General features: G+C 34.4%; 1 protein-coding gene across 2 annotated transcripts in view; it reads right to left on the bottom strand.

Annotated features, from left to right (window-relative positions):
- The window catches only part of MMP16 (matrix metallopeptidase 16), a 311,674-nt gene that overhangs the window by 141,509 nt on the left and 149,792 nt on the right, over positions 1-20,373 (bottom strand). For both annotated transcript variants that reach the window (XM_060610852.3, XM_060610851.3), the window contains exons 3-4: positions 17,778-17,900; positions 3,945-4,249 (exon numbers count right to left, since the gene is read on the bottom strand). In XM_060610852.3, the coding sequence (XP_060466835.1) occupies positions 3,945-4,249; positions 17,778-17,900 (428 nt within the window). The remainder of the gene's footprint in view (positions 1-3,944; positions 4,250-17,777; positions 17,901-20,373) is intronic.

The following is a 20,373-nucleotide window of genomic DNA, read 5'->3' on the forward strand; positions in this document are numbered from 1 at the left end:
GTATACTTAGGTACAAAAATATTATACTTCTGCAGTAAAAATTAAGAGGCAATCAAATGTATTAATACATAATTTGAGTCAAAAGTCCACTGATGTGATTGCATCCTTAGCTCATATGTTCTGTTTTAATTCTTTCCACATATATATTCCTTGGGAAACCTCTTATGTCATGCAAAACACAGAAGCATTCATAACAATGATCACACTTAAATCAGAGTAAACATTCTCATTTCTTACATTATCTCAAATGTCCCTATCGATGTTTTCTTAAAGCTTTTTGCTTATTTTCTTTTTTTATTATTATTTTTAATTAATTTTTTATTTAAATCCCAGTTAGTTAACATATAGTGTAATACTGATTTCAGGAGTAGAATTTAGTGATTCATCACTTACATATAACACCCAGTACTCATCCCAACAAGTGCCTCCTTAATGCCCATTCCCATTTAGCCCATCCCCCTTCCCAACACCCTGCCAGCAACCCTCAGTTTTTTCTCTGTATTTAAGAGTCTCTTATGGTTTACCTCCCTCTCTGTTTTTATCTTATTTTTGCTTCCCTTACCCTATGTTCATCTGTTTTGTTTCTTAAATTCCACATGAGTGAAATCATATATTCGTCTTTCTTTGACTTATTTTGCTTAGCATAATACACTCTAGTTCCATCCACGTTGTTGCAAATGGCAAGATTTCATTCTTTTTTTGGTCGCCAGGTAATACTCTATTGTGTGTGTGTGTGTGTGTGTGTGTGTGTGTGTGTGTGTGTGTGTGACACCACATCTTCTTTACCTGTTCATCCATTGATGGACATTTGGGCTCTTTCCATAATTTAGCTACTGTTGATAGCATTGTTATAAACATTGGGGTGCATGTGCCCCTTTGAATCAGCACTCCTGTATCCTCTGGATAAATACCTAGTAGTGCAATTGCTGCGTTGTGAGATAGTTCTGTTTTTAAGTTTCCGAGGAACCTCCATATTGTTCTGTTCTCCAGAGTGGCTATACCAGTTTGCATTCCCACCAGCAGTGCCAAAGTGTTCCCCTTTCTCTGCATCCTTACCAACATCTGTTGTTGCCTGAGTTGTTTGTGTTAGCCATTCTGACAGGTGTGAGGTGGTATCTTATTGTGGTTTTGATTTGTATTTCCCTGATGAGTGATGAGCATCATTTCATGTGTCTGTTAGCCATCTGGATGTCTTTTTTGGAAAAGTGTCTATTCATGTCTTTTGCCTTTCTTCACTAGATTATTTGTTTTTTGGGTGTTGAGTGTGGTAAGTTCTTCATAGGTTTTGGATACTAACCCTTTATCAGATATGTCATTTGCAAATATTTCTCCTATTCTGTTGGTTGCCTTTTAGTCTTCTTGATTTTTTCATTTGCTGTGCAGAAGTTTTTTATCTTGGTGAGGTCCCAATAGTTCATTTTTGCTTTTGTTTCCCTTGCCTCCAGAGACATGTCAAGTAAGAAGTTGCTATGGCCTAGGTCAAAGAGGTTGTTGCCTTACTTATTTTTCTTAGCCTAATTTCTCTGGTTCCATTCACCTTGGATGGAATCTTCTAGGATTTGGGCTTGTTGCTTATTTTCAAAAAGTATTTGTTGATGCTTAAAAATACCAGCTAATAGAGGAAGCATCTAAAAAATCTGTGCAGCTTTTTGAGGATTTCAATATTTTAAGAGAAAAATAGGCCATTTGATAGGCACCATCCCCCAAATTAACATGACTTCAGAGCTAGCTAGATTCAAAGTAGCCTTAGCAATTATATCTATTATCAGAATAAAATATAATCTTAGAATTATAATGATTGATATAAAATATAATTTTCTCTGTTTATAATTTTAGAAGAAGTCTTTCCCTGGAAGCAAATGCAGTTTTGCCTCTGTGAGCAAAATTCTACCATTATAAGTGCTATTCTCAGTCATCTGGACTGCAAACATGTATATTAACAATTGACTGGAAGATGCCTGAACTACTCTAGTAGAATGCCGGTGTGATTTTGATAAAAATAAGATAAAAATATTTAATTTTAAATGATTTAAGTATCAAACCAATGTGGGTCTACTATCACATTACAGATATTTTATTATTGGGTGCTCAGGTATAGACTAAACATGCCTGAACAGAAAGCACCTCTACTTGCAATGTCCCAGCCCCACAATACAACATACAGAGTGAAAATAAGCATATGACAATGTTAGAAGCTTCTTTAGCTAATGATCAGTTAGCCAGGAATTAGATGCAGGTCTGCTCAACCTCAAAGTTTTTGGCTTTTCATTCCATGACTATATAGTGAAATCTCCCAACAAACTTGCCATTCATCTCCAAATCAGTTCTTAAAAATGAAGTAATAATTTAATATAGTCAATATACCTATTAAAAACAATGCCAAAGGTCACTTTGTGTAACACTAGATATTTTATTTTCTTTTGTAAGACAGGAAGAGTTATTTATCATATTTTCTTTCTTTGAAAATCGATGCTATTGTAAATTTAACTCACCTTAATTCATGCTATCCATAATATGTTTGAATCCTGCATATTCTCAAAATGCAAGGCTGTTACGCTAATCCAGCTAACTAAACTTTCTGGTGAACTAACAAAGCTTAATTTGATGGCTGGGCTTAACTCATCAAGAGGGAATTAAGAATTTTATTAGCTGATTAGCTGCCATTAAAACAATGCATGCTGTATCTTTTTTAAAATTTTTTATGTTTTTTATTTTATTTTTGAGAGAGGGGGGTGGGGAGGGGCAGAGAGAGAGAGGGAGAGGGAGACACAGGACCTGAAGCAGGCTCCACGCTCTGAGCTGTCAGCACAGAGCCCGACACGGGGCTCGAACTCACAAACCATGAGATCATGACCTAAGCCGAAGTCGGCACTCAACTGACTGAGCCACCCAGGTGCCCCTACATGCTATATTTTCAACAGCATTCTACTACTGTGAGAAAGAAAAACATTTAAGTTTTGGTTATAAGAATTCCAAGACATGGCTGCTTATGAATCTTATAAATCTAGGATCCTATAATTATATGAATATTTTTGAAACATAAAATTAAAGTATGGATTATTGTCTAGGAAGAAACACAGACTTCTTATCTGAAGTAGCTTTCCTTTTAGTTATCAAGTTATTTTAAATTTTTTTTGCACATGAGAATAATTATAAAGATTAGAAAACTGATAGACTTGTTGGAATAGATTTGCAAAAAGTGGTTTTGATAAAAGTAAAGATATAATATAAAAATAATATATTATGTTGTCATATCATATTGGGAGACCACATATGGATATAGAGATGAAAGACAAGAAGCAACATTTTACAAACTCAAAAGGTGAAACAGAAAAGAGAATAACAGAAAAAATGGCAGAAACTATGCCACAAATGTCAATTAAGTTAAGTTTCCAGTGGAAACAGTGGACTAAAGTGTGGGAAAAAAATAGCAGAGTTTCCTTAAGCTGTTAAGTGACATTTTAGAGAAAACAAAATTCAGTCTGTTTACAGAACACAGTGTAAAGTTCTAATCTCCAAGCAACAGACCATATGAAAAACTAGCATTGTCTAATGACCCATACAAATTCTTATTCTAAAATGTTATTAAAAAGGCTCACATAGTGTTTTATATTTTTAAAAATGAATTTAGAATTGACACCTTAAACATTGGTTAAATTGGGCACCAGGGTGGCTCAGTTGGTTAAGCTACTGACTCTCGATTTCAGCTCAGGTCATTATCTCACGGTTTCTGAGATCATGCCTGGTGACAAGGTCTGTGCTGATAGGTCTCCTCTTACTTGGGATTCTCTTTGCACCACCATTCCGCCCACACCCCCCCGCTTGCACTCTCTCTCAAAATAAATAAACATTAAAAAAAGTTTGTAAATCAGTCAATTACTTGGGCATTCCAAAAACAAAAATAAAAAGAGAAATATTTGCAATGAAAAAAGCCATGCACTTACCATCATGATTAGGATTTCCTAGTGTCCATGGCTCATCTGAGTCAAAATGAGTATCTCCCCCAATTCCTGGTCCAGGGAAGTAGGCATGTGCCAAAAACCCTCCCTCTCCATCAAAGGGAGAACTGTCTCCATGAAAACCAGAGGCGAAAATGATGGTTATATCCACATCGCGTTTGCCATTTTCTAATTCACTGTAAGGAACTTCTTCAAATGTCAGAGGAGTCACATTCTGCCACACATCAAAGGCACGGCGAATAGCTTTCCGGGTTTCAGGGTCTCCAACTTTTGGAGTGACGTTCTTTATACTGAAATTTAGAGAAGAGAATAATGAGTATGGCTTTTTAATATATAGTTCAACTTATTACAGATTTCAATGTATTCAGTTGAGTAAAATACTAGAAAAACAGTCATATTAAATAAGAAAAAAATTAATCAATGTCTCATGTCTATAGTTAGATTTCACCACACTGAAGTCGTTTAATTCTCAATAATATAGTATTCATCCACCAAGGCGACGAGTGAGAAGTTCTTCTCTGCAGAATGCTTAACGGGGGAGTAATTAGATCGATCAGTCACTTTGCCTCCTGAACAACAGAAAGGCAGCTTTGCCAAATGACCAAACAGGTGCAACAGTTTCGAGCTGAAATTAAAAATTCAATTTATTTTTGGCTATCATTACTTTTAAGGGCACATCATGGTGTGCACACATGTTACTTCCAAACAATGTCCTTATGTTATTTTTTATCTACAAACACCAATTCAGCAGATGCAAAGTTATTTCTTAGTTTTTAAAGGAAAGGTTATTACAGTTTCTATTGTTTTCTTATAGTACATTAATTCTTTCTAATTATAAAAAGCAATGTGAAGCACTGGGTGTTGTATGGAAACCAATTTGACAATAAACTTCATATATTGAAAAAAAATAATTAGATATGATAAAAAAATAAAAAGCAATGTGAGTGAATAGCTTTTTAATACAAATATTTAACAATTATATTAATTTAAAGAAGTAACTTGGACATTAATTTTTTTAACGCTTATTCATTTTTGAGAGAGAGAACAGAGCATGATCTGGGGAGGGGCAGAGAGAGAGGGAGACAGAATCCAAAGCAGACTATAGGCTTTGAGCCATCAGCACAGAGCCCGACATGGGGCTCGAACTCACTGACCACTAGATCATGACCTGAGCAGAAGCTGGATGCTTAACCAACTGAGACACCCAGGCACCCCAGTAACTTGGACATTATTTAGTCTACTTTTCTTGAGTCTAATAACAAATGGATACTTCAATCAACAATCCATGAGTCCATATATTTAAGCGAAAAAAACCTTAATACATAAAAGAGACTATAATATTTAGGTAAATGTTTATTGCAATGCAGTAATAAAAGAGAGCTGAAGGCTAAACATTTACAATGATATGGCAGTAGTAAAATTATGGTGTCTCTATTATATATCATAATATACATAGGACTCAAAGTTATTTTTTTCTACTTTAAGGCTATTTAGCAGCATAGAAAAAAATTAAGATATACTTTCTGGTGGAAAATAATATACAGATTATATTTTTAGCTCACTTGTAGGTATGTCTCAATAATTACAAATGTGAGGCAGGTATCACATTTTTACGACACATTCTTTGAAAGAACACACTACATATATGGCTACTGTTCTATGTGCCAGAGATACAGCTTTGAAGAAGAGTCTGCTTCAGTGATAAGAGATAAACAAACAAACAAACAAAAAAACCCAACAACATCAAAAAGATAATTACAGATGGTAGCAAGTGAAGGTTGAGGAGGTGAGGTCAGGTCAGTAGATAATAAATGGGAATTCAATGACTTGCTTAGCGAGCACACAGTTTCCAGCCACAAGGAATAGTGAGCAGCCCCCACACATTTGGCCAGTTCAAAGAACGGGAGTGCTCTGTGAATTGGTGTAAAATGAACACTCAGGACAGTGGTATGAGATGAAAGAAAACTGGCAGGAAGTGAGTTATATTCTGTGAAAGGAGAAGCAGAGAAGTATCCTGGTATTATTCTAGTTAACAAAGACCACTATGTCTAATGAAAAATGGATAAGAAGACAAGAATGGAAGCAAGGCAACATTTCAGAAGTTCAAGCAAAGGAATACAGAACATTGTACTAGAATGGTAGTCATGGAGATAGGAAGAATTACACTATTTCAGTGAAAGTTCTGAGAGTACTGTTAGTGGGAATTGGTGTTTTATTCAGCGTGTAATGAAGAAATTATTTTGTTTTAAAAAAGAAAAAAAATCATTAGTATGATATGTATATAAGTACATAATCGTTCTGAGAAAAATGAAGCGACATAGTAAAAAATAATAAATGTGAAGTGTCCTTTGGATTTGTAAACACATCACTGTGTTTTTCAAAGCTATGCCCTGATTGGCGTCCAAAATATACTGAACCACAATATTTGTGATGCCACTAACAAATACAAGACACATGAGTGCACTTCAAAGTTAGAGTTCTGAACAATGCACAAACAAAAAAAAAATTTTGGAATTTTTATGCCATTGAGATGTAGTTTGTACTTACTAATAATTGAAATAATAATGAACACAGAGATATATGGTATCAACAATAATAAGACTGTTATCCTTAGTAGTTCTAACGATGCTCAAAATTATTAAGATATATATTTGCAAAACAAAAAATGCTATACAATGAAGGTTATGCTTGAAAAACCTAATAAAGCTAATTTAATTTTAAAGTGTTTTTACTTTGCTTTTCTGTGAATAGAATAGTTATAATGAACATACTTTTTTGTTTTTTGGTCTTTTTAAATATTTATTTTGAGAGAGAGAGAGAAAGAGAGAGAAAGAAAGAAAGAGAGAGAGAGAGTGTGTGTGTGTGTGTGTGTGTGTGTGCGCACAAGTCAGGGAGGGGCAGAGACAGAGGAAGAAAGAGAATCCCAAGCAGTCTCTGCACTATCAAAACAGGGCCCAATGTGGAGCTCCAACTCGGGAACTGTGAACTCACGACCCGATCTCAAGTCGGAGACTCAACCGACTGAGCCACCCAAGTGCCCCGAACATATTTTTCATTCTAATAAGACAACTGATTTCATTTTTTGGAAGGCTTTATCAGTTTTTTTCATTATGCCATTTCACGGAGTCTTTTAAACTTTCATGTTGCTAAATTTTGAAACTTTTACCTAAAAAAATTAATAAATGTTATCTTTAATGACCATGCCTTATAAAATCCTATAATAAAACTGATCAAATGGGCATTTTTTGACCTCTTTATTCATCAGAACAATTGGTAGTGAAACATGTCAATTGACTTATAAGATAACTGTGTCAAGTCAGGATTCCCTAGCTTTTTTTTTTTTTTTTTAAATTTTTTTTTAATGTTAATTTTTTTTTTTTTGAGAGAGAGAGAGAGAGAGAAAGTGGGGGAGGTGCAGAGAGAGGGAGACACAGAATCGGAAGCAGGCTCCAGGCTCTGAGCTGTCAGCACAGAGCCCGATGCGGGGCTCGAACTCACGGACCATGAGATCATGACCTGAGCTGAAGTCGGACGCTCAACCGACTGAGCCACCCAGGTGCCCCAGGATTCCCTAGCTTTAACTGCACTGAATCCATGCCAATTCATTTAATAACAATTCTACATACTAATCATGGAGTATTTCCCTTCAGTGTTTTCACAGAGTAATAAATCTTTTCCAAAGTTAGAGCATTATTTTATCTCTAATATGAAAATAAGAAAAAAAACCTATATATTTTGGTATTTGTATTGTGTATTAAAAGAAACTTGTACTCTGCCTTATATTTCTCAATAGAAACATAAATCTTACAATGATAAGTCAGATGTTAAGTTTACTATATTTCCTTTAGGATAATTTTTTTAAAAGTGTGAGAATTTGATATTCAGAGAAATAGCAAATTTCGAGAAAATGAGGTCTTTACTAACAAAACCCTACTGAAAAATATATGTGTGTTTTCTTTATTGATGACACTGTAGGAATTATTTTGCTTCATTAGTTCTATAAAATAGATAAATGTAAACTGTAAAAATATAAAACATTTGTTCTTTTGAACAGATGTTATAAGAAATGTGAAACAAAGCCCTTGCGAAAGGTTTTTTGCCTTTCAAATGAAGTAAACTCTGTAATTAGTTACTTGAGTGGCACAGTAAATATTACCCAGTGCCTAAAGATTACCATGAAAAGTCAGGATTATCTAGTTTTTTTTTTTTTTACTTTTTTAACGTTTATTTATTTTTGAGACTGAGAGAGACAAAGCATGAATGGGGGAGGGGCAGAGAGAGAGAGGGAGACACAGAATCCAAAACAGGTTCCAGGCTCTGAGATGTCAGCACAGAGCTTTATGCAGGGCTCAAACTCACCGACCATAAGATCCTGACCTGAGCCGAAGTCAGCACTTAACTGACTGAGCCACCCACAGGCTCCTCAAGGATTCTCTAGTTTTAACATCACTGGATCCATACCAATTTAATTAATAACAACTCTACATATTAGTAATTATTTCCCCTTTAAATTTTGAGAGTGATAAACCTTTTTCAAAGTTAGGGTAATGTTTTATCTCTAATTTTGAAATAAATAAAACAATACTTCAGCATCTAGTTAAGTTACAGAAGTTGTGTGTGCGTGTGTACTTATGTCAAAATTATTTTTATATGGACAAAGCTAAATAGCCTTTAGTCAATTCAACAGACAAAAATTAGTTGGTCAGAAAAGCATACTAACATTTTATGAAAAATGATTAGCAACTAAATGGAATGTATTGTAACTGAGAAAGTAGATAATTGCTAGGAGTATAACAGAGTAAAAATAATCAACATAATTGACATAGTTAAATTATTGTCAGATCCATATCCAGAATGTATTATGATATTCTATCAAGAGAGAACTAAATAGACTAATTTACTTTCATTCATATAATGTTTGTATCTTGATGCAGCTTTACTTTAAGTAGAAGAAATGGTTAGAGAATAGAGACTGAATATGGAGTCTCTCCCTCTAGAAAAGCTTACATTAAATATTTTGCTATTTCCCAAGACACTAGTTTCTCAGGCAAGGCAGACTAAAGTACGTATACTTCGGGTTTTATCAAATAGTGTCTGTTACACAGCCTGTCATGTATCCTCTAGACACACAACCTGAATTCTCTATGAAGTCAAGAGCATCATCAAATTCAGTGACCTCATTGGGTTTAAAGCGAATAATGACAAATGTTTCTGGGGAGGAACTGATTATTGCTCAAAACTTTTAGGTTTCTTTTCTCTGCATATATTATTAAAGTAAAACAATAACTTCTAGTGTGTAACTTCAGGAGTCACAAAAACATTTATTTAAAATCAAAGTTAACTAAAGGAGAAAATACAAAGAGAGTCAATACTAATTAATATAACATAATAGTATCACATTAATTATTATGAATCCTTGTTAATATAACACAATTTAAAAAACAGCTGGATCTGGCAGTTTAAGTACCTACTCCTGGGACACTTACTACATAAAATATTATTTTGGAGTTTAGATTTTATGAAGAAAAAGAATTTAGGCTAAGCATATATTATACCATATTTAATAAACTTGGGAAATAAAGCTATATTGATAAAAAATAAGGTTATTCATTAAATTCCTATTATTGTTTTGAATAAAACACACAATTCATTAATTTATTCAACAACTATGTAATGAGAGCATTATACACAGCAGCCACTCTAGGTTCTAGGGAGCATAAACATGGATATGGTCTCTGATGTAATAAATGCTGTAAGGTCTTGATGTCACATAAAATATACTATTTTGCAATTATTCACTTAAATACCTGTCTCCCACATTCAACTATGTGTTCCATGAGAGCGGGGGTCTTACTTAACTCATCTATTGCCAGTGCTGTCACATAATGCCGTTCAATAACCACTTATTGAATGAACAACACTTAATTACCCAAGAAGCAAAATGTGCCAAAAGAAAATTGATCATAAAGATGCAAGTAAGACATGAATGGCTACCAGTATTTATATAACAATTATTACCAGCATGTAAATTATGCATCAGCCAAAGTTACATAGACCTCTAAGAATACTTATGTGATCCTCTGGTACGATCGCAGAAGTTCCCATTTCTAGGTATCCTGCACTGAGGTCATTAAAGTGGAAAGCCTGGGAGCCTAGACATTCCCTTTAAGTGGCGTAATTATAGAAGGCTGTTTCCAATTCCACATTTTAAAGATAGGAAGAGATTTTAAAGTTATATAATCTAACTTTCCAACCATTCCACAAATGGTCTCAAATTTCCCTGACAAGTGAATAAGTTGTTTGGTTTATATGCTTCTGATGATGAAGACTTAGGATGAATGATTTAATTTTCCAACAGCTCAAAATATTAGGTTCTTCCGAAAGCCTTTAAGTATTTGAAAATAACTGGAATTTTCTCCTTTAAATAATTTTTTCCATCATCTTGAGAATCCTTGGCTCTAATATTGAGCTCTTTCTCATGCAGCCTGTTTTCAAGATCTCTTAGCATTTTGATTTCCTTTTTAAAGGTGTACTTTAATTTGCCAAGAAGCAGCTGGAAATGTGGTGGACCGAAGAGAAAAAGGATACATCAGGTAAAGGTTGGCCAGCAAAGCAAAGAGAAAAATTGGCATCATCACTGCTTTGGACACTTTGCTTTCTATCAATCTAATCTGTTCATTTCAATTCTTTTTTGAGCCATATGATGCTGTTGGCTCATAACGAGTTTGCCATCAAATAAAACCTAGTTCAACCACCCCCACTCCAACTGCTGGCTGCATTCTGTAAGGGCACATTTCAACTATCCTTTTAAAGAGTAATTTTTTTCCCTCAATAGAATATCTTGTATTTATTTTTCTAAATATAGTAATAAAAGTAGTAGTAAATGTTTATACAGTACTTACTTTACACAAGGCAACTTAACACCCTACATATACTAACTTTAAAATTTAAAATCCTGGGGCGCCTGGGTGGCGCAGTCGGTTAAGCGTCCGACTTCAGCCAGGTCACGATCTCGCGGTCTGTGAGTTCGAGCCCCGCGTCAGGCTCTGGGCTGATGGCTCGGAGCCTGGAGCCTGTTTCCGATTCTGTGTCTCCCTCTCTCTCTGCCCCTTCCCCGTTCATGCTCTGTCTCTCTCTGTCCCAAAAAAAAAAAAAAAAAAAAAAAAAAAAAGTTGAAAAAAAAAAAAATAAAATTTAAAATCCTTAGCTCTTGCCCTCAACTTTCTGTAATTCTATTAAAATACTCTCAACAATTTCTGTTGTCTGGTGAATTAAAACAAGTTAAGACGGAGCACCAGGCTGGCTTAGTCAGTTGAGCAACTGACTCTTGGATTTCAGCTCAGGTCATGATCTCACTGTTTGTGAGTTTGAGCCCTGTGTCGGACTCTACACTGACAGCGTGGAGCCTGCTTGGGATTCTCTCTCTCTCTCTCTCTCTCTCTCTCTCTCTGTCTCTCCGTTGCTCACTTGTGTGCATGCACTCTCTCTTCATCAAAATAAATAAACTTAAAAAAAAAAGTTAAGATGATAGTTGGCATTTCCTAAGCACTATGTTTCAAGCACTGTCCTGAAGTGGGTTCTTCTGTTTGTTTGTCTGTTTTTTTGGGAGTTTTCCCCACCATCATCTGACTTAATTATCTCCTAGGTTTTATGATGTGGGTAGTGTTACAATACTCATTTTGCACACAGGGAGAATGAAACTTAGAAGATAAAGTAGCTTGATTCTGGTCTTACAGGTAGCAAGTCAGAGCCAGGATTCAAATCTAGATCTTTCTTACTCCAAAATAGAACTCATAACCACATGATGAGTTTATCAATAACCTAGAAGTTTACAGGGATAGACACATAATTATTTTAGTATTCAAAACTGGCTGACACAGTTGTCAGTATAGGGACATAGCATAAACGGAATTATGATTAGTTCTTAACATGATGGCTCTTAAGTTTCTTTCTTTCTTTTTTTCTTAAACCAATGGTGTAAGTCAGTACCTAAGTACACACAGACAGTAAACAGGTACACTGTTAAGTTTGGAAATGAGATGAGAAAAAGGACACTACTTGAAATGAAAGCAATAAATACCAGTAGGCAGAGTTGTGTGTTTTGTAGTTCTAAAGTTGATTATGCACATTAATCCAATTAATATTTACTAATTTTATATGGTCTGGGGTAAGAATCTTATTTCATTGTTTTCCATATGGATAACAACTTATTACAGAAAAACTTAACAAGTAAAATAGCCCGTTCTTTCCCTAATGATCTACAAGGTCTTCTCTGACATAAATAAATTGAAGCCACAACCCCCAATTATATTTATAGATAGGGCCTTTAAAGAGGTAATTAAGGTTAAATGAAGTCACAAGATGGGGTCCTAATTTGGTTTGACTGGCATCCTTATAAGAAAAGAAAAAAAAACAAAAAACAAAACAAAACAAAAAAATAGCAGAAATCTCCTTGTCTCTCCACACATGCACAGGAGAGGTAAGAGGAGGACACAATGAGAAGGTGGCTGTCTGAAAGCCAGAAAGAGAAACTTCACCAAAACTAACCTCGACAGCATGTTAATCTTGGACTTCCAGGCTCCAAATTTGGGGAAATTAAATTTCTGTTGCTTAAACTATCCAGGCTGTGGTATTTTGTGATGGCAGCCTGAGCAGACTAACACAGATTTAATGGACCAACTCCTTTCAAAGACACAATCTGTAAAAACTTACACAAAGAGAAACAGATAATCTGAACAGGACTACATCTATTATGCAGACTTAATAAAAAAATTAATAACCTTAAAAACATGAAAAAAAAGAACGAGGCCCAAATGGTTGTATTGGGTCTATTAAACATTTTGTTAGAAGTCATACCAATTCTCTACAATCTCTTCCAGAAAACTGAAGTAGAGGAACACTTTCTAACCCATTCCATGAGGCTAGTACTCATGGAGTTAAGTAACCCAGATAAAGACTTTACAAGACAGAAAAACTACATATCAGTGTTACTCATGAACATACATGTAAAAATCCTCAACAAAAAATTAGCAAATCAAATCCAACAATGTGTAAGAAGAATTATTCACTATGACAAAGTGGGATTTACCCTACAGGCATGAGAAGCTGGTTCCACTGAAAATCACTTAATGTAATCCTTCACATTAAAAGGCTAAAGAAAAATCATATGATCATATCAATAGGTGCAGAAAAAGCAAAGAAAAGCAGTTCATAAAATCCAACACTCATTTATAATAAAAACTTCCAGCAAACTAGGAATAGAGGGAACTTCTTCAATTTGATAAACATCTAGAAAAAAGCTTACAGCTAACATCATACTTACTGATAAGGAACTAGATGCTTTTCTCCTAAAGACTGGGGAAAAGGCAATCATGTTTGCCTTCAGCACTCCTTGTCAACATTAGACTGACAGTCTCAGTTTTAAGACAAGAAAAGGAAATAAAAGACACACCGATTGGGAAGGAAAAATATAACTCTTTTTTTTCACGTGATATTATTCTCTGTATAAAATATCAAAGAATTAACAAAGTAATCCTGGACTAATGAGTGATTATAGCAAAATTGGAAGATACAAAGCTAGTATACAAAAGCCAATTGTTTTCCTATATATCAGTTACAAACATTTGGAATTTGCAATTAAAAACACAATACTGTAAACAGTACCAAAAATAAAAGGAATATTTAGGACTAAATCTATTAAAATATATGACTATGGTCTGAATATTTATCTCCCCTATAATTCATATATTGATATCCTAACCCCCAAAAATGATGGTAATAGAAGATGAGACCTTTGGGAGGTGCTTGAGGTCATGAGGGTGGTGCCTTCATAAATGGGATCAGTATCCCACAGAGATCTTAGCCCTTTTTGCCATGTGAAGATACATGTGAAGTCTGTGACTCACCCAACATTACTGACTCCTTGATCTCAGACTTCCAGTCTCCAGAACTGTGAGCTGTAATTTTCTGCTGCTTATAAGCCATTCAATCTATGGTATGTTGTTATAGGCTCTCACTTGGACTACAGTTTATGCCTAAGATCTATATGAGTAAAAGTAAAAACAAACAAACAAACAAACAAAAACCTAACTGGGATTAAAGAAATCAAAGACCTAAATAAATGATGAGAGTTTCATGTTCATGAATATTAAGACTCGATGGTGTTAAGATATTAGTTCTTCCCAAATGATCTGTAGATTCAACACCATCACAATCAAAACCCTACCAATTTCTTTTGAAGGAACAGGCAAACTAATTCTAAACTTTGTATGGAAGAGTAAGAGACCCCAGAACACAAAACTGAAGACGAATAAAGTCAGAAGACTGGCACTATCTGATATCAAGACTTAGTATAAAACTTCAGTAATCAAGACAGTGTGATATTGGTTTACAAATAAAAAGAAAGGACAGTGAAACAGAATAAAGAGCCTAGAAATTGACCCACACAGATAAGTCAACTGATCTTTGGCAAAGAGCAAAGGCAATGAAGAAAAAAATGGTCTTTTCATCACACGGTGCTGGAACTGAACTTCCACATGCACATAAAGTGAATCTAGACACTGACTTTACACTTTTAATAAAACCTAACTCAAAATTGATCATAGACCTAATTGAAAATGCAAAATTATTAAACTTTTAGAAGATAACATAGAAGGAAAACTAAGTGATCCTGGGTTTGGAAATTATATTTATTTATTTATTTAGTTAGTTAGTTAGTTTTTATTTGTTTTTGAGAGACAGAGAGAGAGAGAGAGAGAGAGAGAGAGAGAGAGTAAGTGGGGGAGGGGCAGAGAGAGAGGGAGACACAGAATCTGAAGCAGGTTCCAGGCTCTGAGCTGTCAGCACAGCCCGACGCAGGGCTCAAACTCACAGACCAGGAGATCGTGACCTGAACCACAGTCAGATGCTTAATCAACTGAGCCACCCAGGTGCCCCTGGAAATGATATTTCTGATACAACACCAAAAGCACAATAAAAGAAAAAATAATTGATAAATTGGACTTTATTAAAATTAAAACTTTTGCTCTGCAAAAGACACTGTAAAAAGAATGAGAAGAAAGTCACAGACTAGGAGAACATACTGGAAAACATATCTGATAAAAGACTTGTATCTAAAATATATAAAGAACTCTTTTTAAAAAAAGCTCTTAAAACAGCAACTCAATTAAAAGTTAGTCAAAACAGGGCGTCTAGGTGGCTCAGTCGGTTGGGCTTCTGACTTCGCTTCAGGTCATGACCTCATGGTCTGTGAATTCGTGCTCCGTGTTGGGCTCTGTGCTGACAGCTCGGAGCCTGCTTCAGATTCTCTGTGTCCCCCTCTCTTTGCCCCTCCCCCACTGATGCTCTGTCTCTCTCAAAAATAAATAAATATTAAAAAGATTAAAAAAAAACAAAAACATTAGTCGAAAGATCCAAACAGACATCTCACCAAAGAAGATGTACAGATGGCAAATAGCATATGAAAATATAATCAGTATAATGTATCATTAGGGAATTGCAAATTAAAACAGCAATCAGATCCCACGATACATCTATTAGAATGGTTACAATCCAAAATACTGACAACAGTAAATGCTGGTGAGGTTGGAGAGCAACAGGAACTTTAAATTATTACCGGGAGTAATGCCAAGGATAAGGACAGTTCAGCAGTTTCTTACAAAACTAACTATGGTCTTACCATATCATTAGCGATTTATACTCCTGGGTACTTATCCAAATGAACTGAAAATCTTTGCCCACATAGAAACATGCCCATGAATTTTTATGCCATCCTTATTCATAACTGCTCCAAACTGTATGCAACCAATAAGGCTCCAATAGGTGAATGGGTAAACACACAGTGGCCCATCCATACACAGAATATTACTCAGTAAGGAAAGAAATGAGCCATCAAGGCATGAAACAAGATGGAGGAACCTTAAATGCACATCGCTAAGTGCAAGAAGGCAGTCTGAAATGGCTATATACGTATGGTATGGTTCCAACTCTATGACACTCCAGAAAAGCAAAATTACAAAGAAATTAGAACAATCAGTAGTTTCTAGGGGTTATGGAGGAGAAGAGGGATGATGAAGTATAACACAATATTTTTAGAATACAATATAATAGAATAAAACTATTCTGATGATACTGTAATGCTGCTTGACATCATGCATTTGTCAAACCCATAAAACTACAGCACAAAGAGTGCACCCTACCGTAAGTGTGCACCTTAGTTAGAATTAACATACCAACACTGGCACAGCTATTGTATCAAACAGATCCCACCAATGCAAGATCTTAATAGAAGGAGAAACTATGAGTGTTTACACGAGGTGGTGGTGGGCAATGTAGTATATGGGAACTACTTGTATTATCTGCTCAACATTTTTGTAAACCTAAAATTTATCTAAACATGAAATGTATTATTTTTTAAGTTAACCATATTCTTTAGGTATTTCTGAAAATTGTCTAGGGTTTATTCAGTGCTTTCTATATAGGAAGTGAAATAAACTGTAACTAACAATAGTTTTATTTCTTTACAAATTCTTGTATCTTTTATTTCCTTACAACTTTAAGTAGCTGTGCAATGTTGTTAGATGCAGAGGTAGCAGGTATTTCTGTTCTTGTTGTCCCTTAAGGAACTCTTCTAACACTTCACATTTACTACATGGGCTTGACTTAAGACTGCTTCCTCCTTGATTTCTCTTATCTGCAGAAGTAACTGGAATAGGTTGCACAAAATTCTAGGAGCATGCTATCTGGGAGGATTAGCGAAAGAATATAAAATAACACTGAAAAGTGTTCTCAAAATAACTAAAATAAGTTCAAATGGCACAAACCAGATGTATTGGTAGAAAATCTATATACTGAGGCTTAAATTTTATCTTTAAGTGTACGAGAAGGGTTATTTATACAAAGAATGAGAATTATAAATGTCTTTCTTTTATTCATGTAACTCCTGGCATCCTACCCTCCCCTTGAAGTGTCCTGCCCTTCCTTGCCCTTTAGTCTAACAAGTTCTTTCTCTTCCTGTGGTGGTTAGCTGAAAGGCCATTTCTTTAGGAAGACCTTTTCTGGTTTTCTAGAATGGGTTAGACGGCCCTGTTTTTATAAGTTTCTCTTCCTTCCCTTTCATAACAGGCATCACATTTATATGATTGATGAATTTATCCACAGGACTGCAAATTCCAAAAGAACGAATGGAGACCCGTGTTCTACTTATTTCTATAACCACAGGGCCTAGAATTGTTTTTGTTCAAACACAGACCCAATAGACAGTTGTTCAATGAATTAATGAATAACTAGAAACATCTCTGTTAGCAGCAATGGTCACTCCAGGATGGAAGACACTGGCATCCCTTCGGTGTCCTTCAGTAGAGACAAAACAAGAAACGATGATCCAACTGCACTGTTCCCAAAAAGATAGAAAGTAAAATGTTTGGACTGATACTAAAAGTTAATTAATAGAGTCAAAGACATTTTGCTTCAAAGACAATTATTTGTAAACTTTATTATTTGATTACTTTTTAGATTATGAATCCTTATTAAAGAATGTCAATGTGTAAAATATTCATCTCAGAGTTGCTCAGGATTTGGTACTTTCAAGAAGCTTGAAGACATAGTTTACAAAAAAGATCTAGAATTTAAGAAATGTTTACAAGGACTCCAAATGGCCAATTTATTCTCTTCTTGATTGCAGGTCTCAGTTCCCTATGTCAACATCATATTCCTATATGTTACCATGTGGTCAATGTGCATAAGATGGCCAAAAAAAGGTCAAAATAAATGGTTGTGAAAAAATGGAAAAAAACAGTAATTCCTCATTAGTTCTCATACCTGTAAGTGATGTGTTTGTGCTGCCACTTCTGTCCTGTTAATGCATATCGCTTTCGACGAATATTAAATTTGGAGCTACCTCTTGTCTGGTCAGGTACGCCACATCGAGGCTTCTTCATCCAGCTGCAAAAAGCAGGGTTTTCCGGTTAGTTACCAACAACTCTCATCATTCATTTCAAAAGGAAATCAGTTGGGAAGTTAACCAATGACAGTGATGATGAAAATGGGAAAACCTAAAGAAGAAAATTGTCAATTTTCATGCAGTTTGAACCCAAGCAGAAAGCATTATTTTTTCCCCTGAATGATCAAGAATCGTTGGTTTTGAACTCAGCTCTCTTAGATATTTTTTGTCTCTCTAATTTACTTTGAGCTTACTATAGACTGAAGTCCTCTTAAGCTTCTAACTAAAATCTGTTTTTAACAAGATCTGTGATCTTGGGCAAGTCATTAATCCCTAGTCTCATTCATAGAATGAGACTTTAAAAAACAAATTTTCACTAAGGTGTCTTCCAACTTGAACATTCAACAATTTTTAAAATCTATTAAATAACCCTAAATTTCAGGATTCAAGAAGGTATATGCTATTCTCTCTTCCAGCTTACATAGAAGTAAACTGTTTAAATAACATTTGCCTTTCTCGAATTTTTCTTTTTACTTTGCTCATTATCCCAATTTCTAAGCAACATCCATTTGCTTTAAATTAGTAATAACTAAATTCAATGATTAATTTTTTTTTCTGGATATGAGGTTTAATATCACACAAATAAGGTTTAACATAATTATCTTAGGAAAATGACATGCTTTTTGATTTACTAATTTTTTAACACTTATACAAGATACAGTTGTGTAACTTTTCTAAGAGTCTCTTTTTACCATTGTCCTGTTTTCTATGTAGTCTTGCTTCTTATCTAAAAAGAAAGATTATCATGATTTTGAGAAGTGTTTCTTTAGTGACTCAAAAAATGGCTTTACCATTCATTAACACATTTAATTTATCAATTGCAAAGCTAAAGCAGAGTTCACGGTGCTACATGCTTCAGCAAGTAGAAATGAGAAAAGAATCAATTTTCGTTGTATTTCACCAAATACTTTATAATTTCTATACTCTTTAAATGGAAAATAATTGACTGTAGAGATGACTATCAAAAGATGTCCATTTGGGGAAAATGAAAGAATAGTTTACATGTTACATGGATAAATCAGCTAATCAGTGCTTATAATAATGACTTCATGCAACAATGAAATCATGACTTCTGCTTTTTAAGAAAGATGACAATTTTCCAGTAAGCACTGAAAAAAGTTTCCCTCTCTCTCTCTCTCTTTTTTTCCTAGTAATAATGTAGACATTGCAATTATCAGACTTCACAAATTCCATCCTAGTCTAAAACGCATTGTGGAGTTACTTCAGAAATCTCTCTTTCCCTTTATTAAAGTCTCCAAACTCCTAAGAGGTGATATGGCCCTTAGGGATCAAACTCTGTAGAGTGGAGAATGGAGATCTTCTACTTTTAAATAATATTCCCAGAGCATTCCTAAACCAGTTTTTTTGAGACATATTTCACTAGCCTGTAAAACACTCAAGGGCAGGGCATCTGTATAATCCTGGTACCTGGTACAAACCCCGGAATATAAAAGATATTCAATGAATAAATGGATAGGGAAACATTGTAATTTTTAATGAAAAATTATTAATTTTTATTACATATTATAGGGCATAGATATAGATTTAACATGGAAATATTAAGCATTAATGGTGGGTTTATTATGATAAGTGGCTTTTATATATGGATATTTCATTAATTATACTCTCAGCAAAAATTATAATATTCCTAAGGCAGGTATTTATGCTTACTTATCTCACTGAAAGTACTAACAGAATAAACAATATATAATTATTAAATATGAGTAAATTTACCAAATGCGGGAAGTGGTTACATTTACATTTTGCTAAGAAAAATATTTAAGTTCTCACTCTGGGAAGAGAAATAATTTTGAAATGGATAAGGGGATAAAATTTCACAAAATGGTGTTACCTATTATCAGGATAAAATGTATTGTCAATGAGGATATATTGTTTAAAATTACCTTAGTAATCAATAAAATTAAAAGATGAAGTTAACAATTGAAAAGAAAATTAAATTTACTGATATAAATTTCCATTTTAAGTTATTCATATGTTGGATCTAGTAAAATTTTTCTCAGTGAAGCATTGCATCTTCCAAAGGATAGGGTTTTTATGGATGAGTATTAAATTTTTGGGCTGAAAGATATCTCTGCTGAATTCTTTATATGTTTCTTAGGCTTTTGCCCATTAAATATATTTTTTTTCTTATGTTCCAACTACTAGTTACATTTATTTACTCATTCCATCCTTATTCATTCATCTTATAATATTTTTCAGCTTTCACAACATGTTATGAGATATAAAGAAAAAGTGTGGCTGAAAAGATAAACAAGGCAAAAGGCCCTTGTTGAGTTTACAGTCTATAGGAAGGACATCCATGATTAAAAAAAAAAAAAACTATATAACAGGTTAAGAGCTGTCACATTTCTTCCAAGATACCCTGTCATTATTTCTAATTTTACATGTAATAAA

Source organism: Panthera onca, chromosome F2, assembly GCF_046562875.1.
Source record: "Panthera onca isolate mPanOnc1 chromosome F2, mPanOnc1 haplotype 2, whole genome shotgun sequence".
NCBI lineage: Eukaryota > Metazoa > Chordata > Mammalia > Carnivora > Felidae > Panthera > Panthera onca.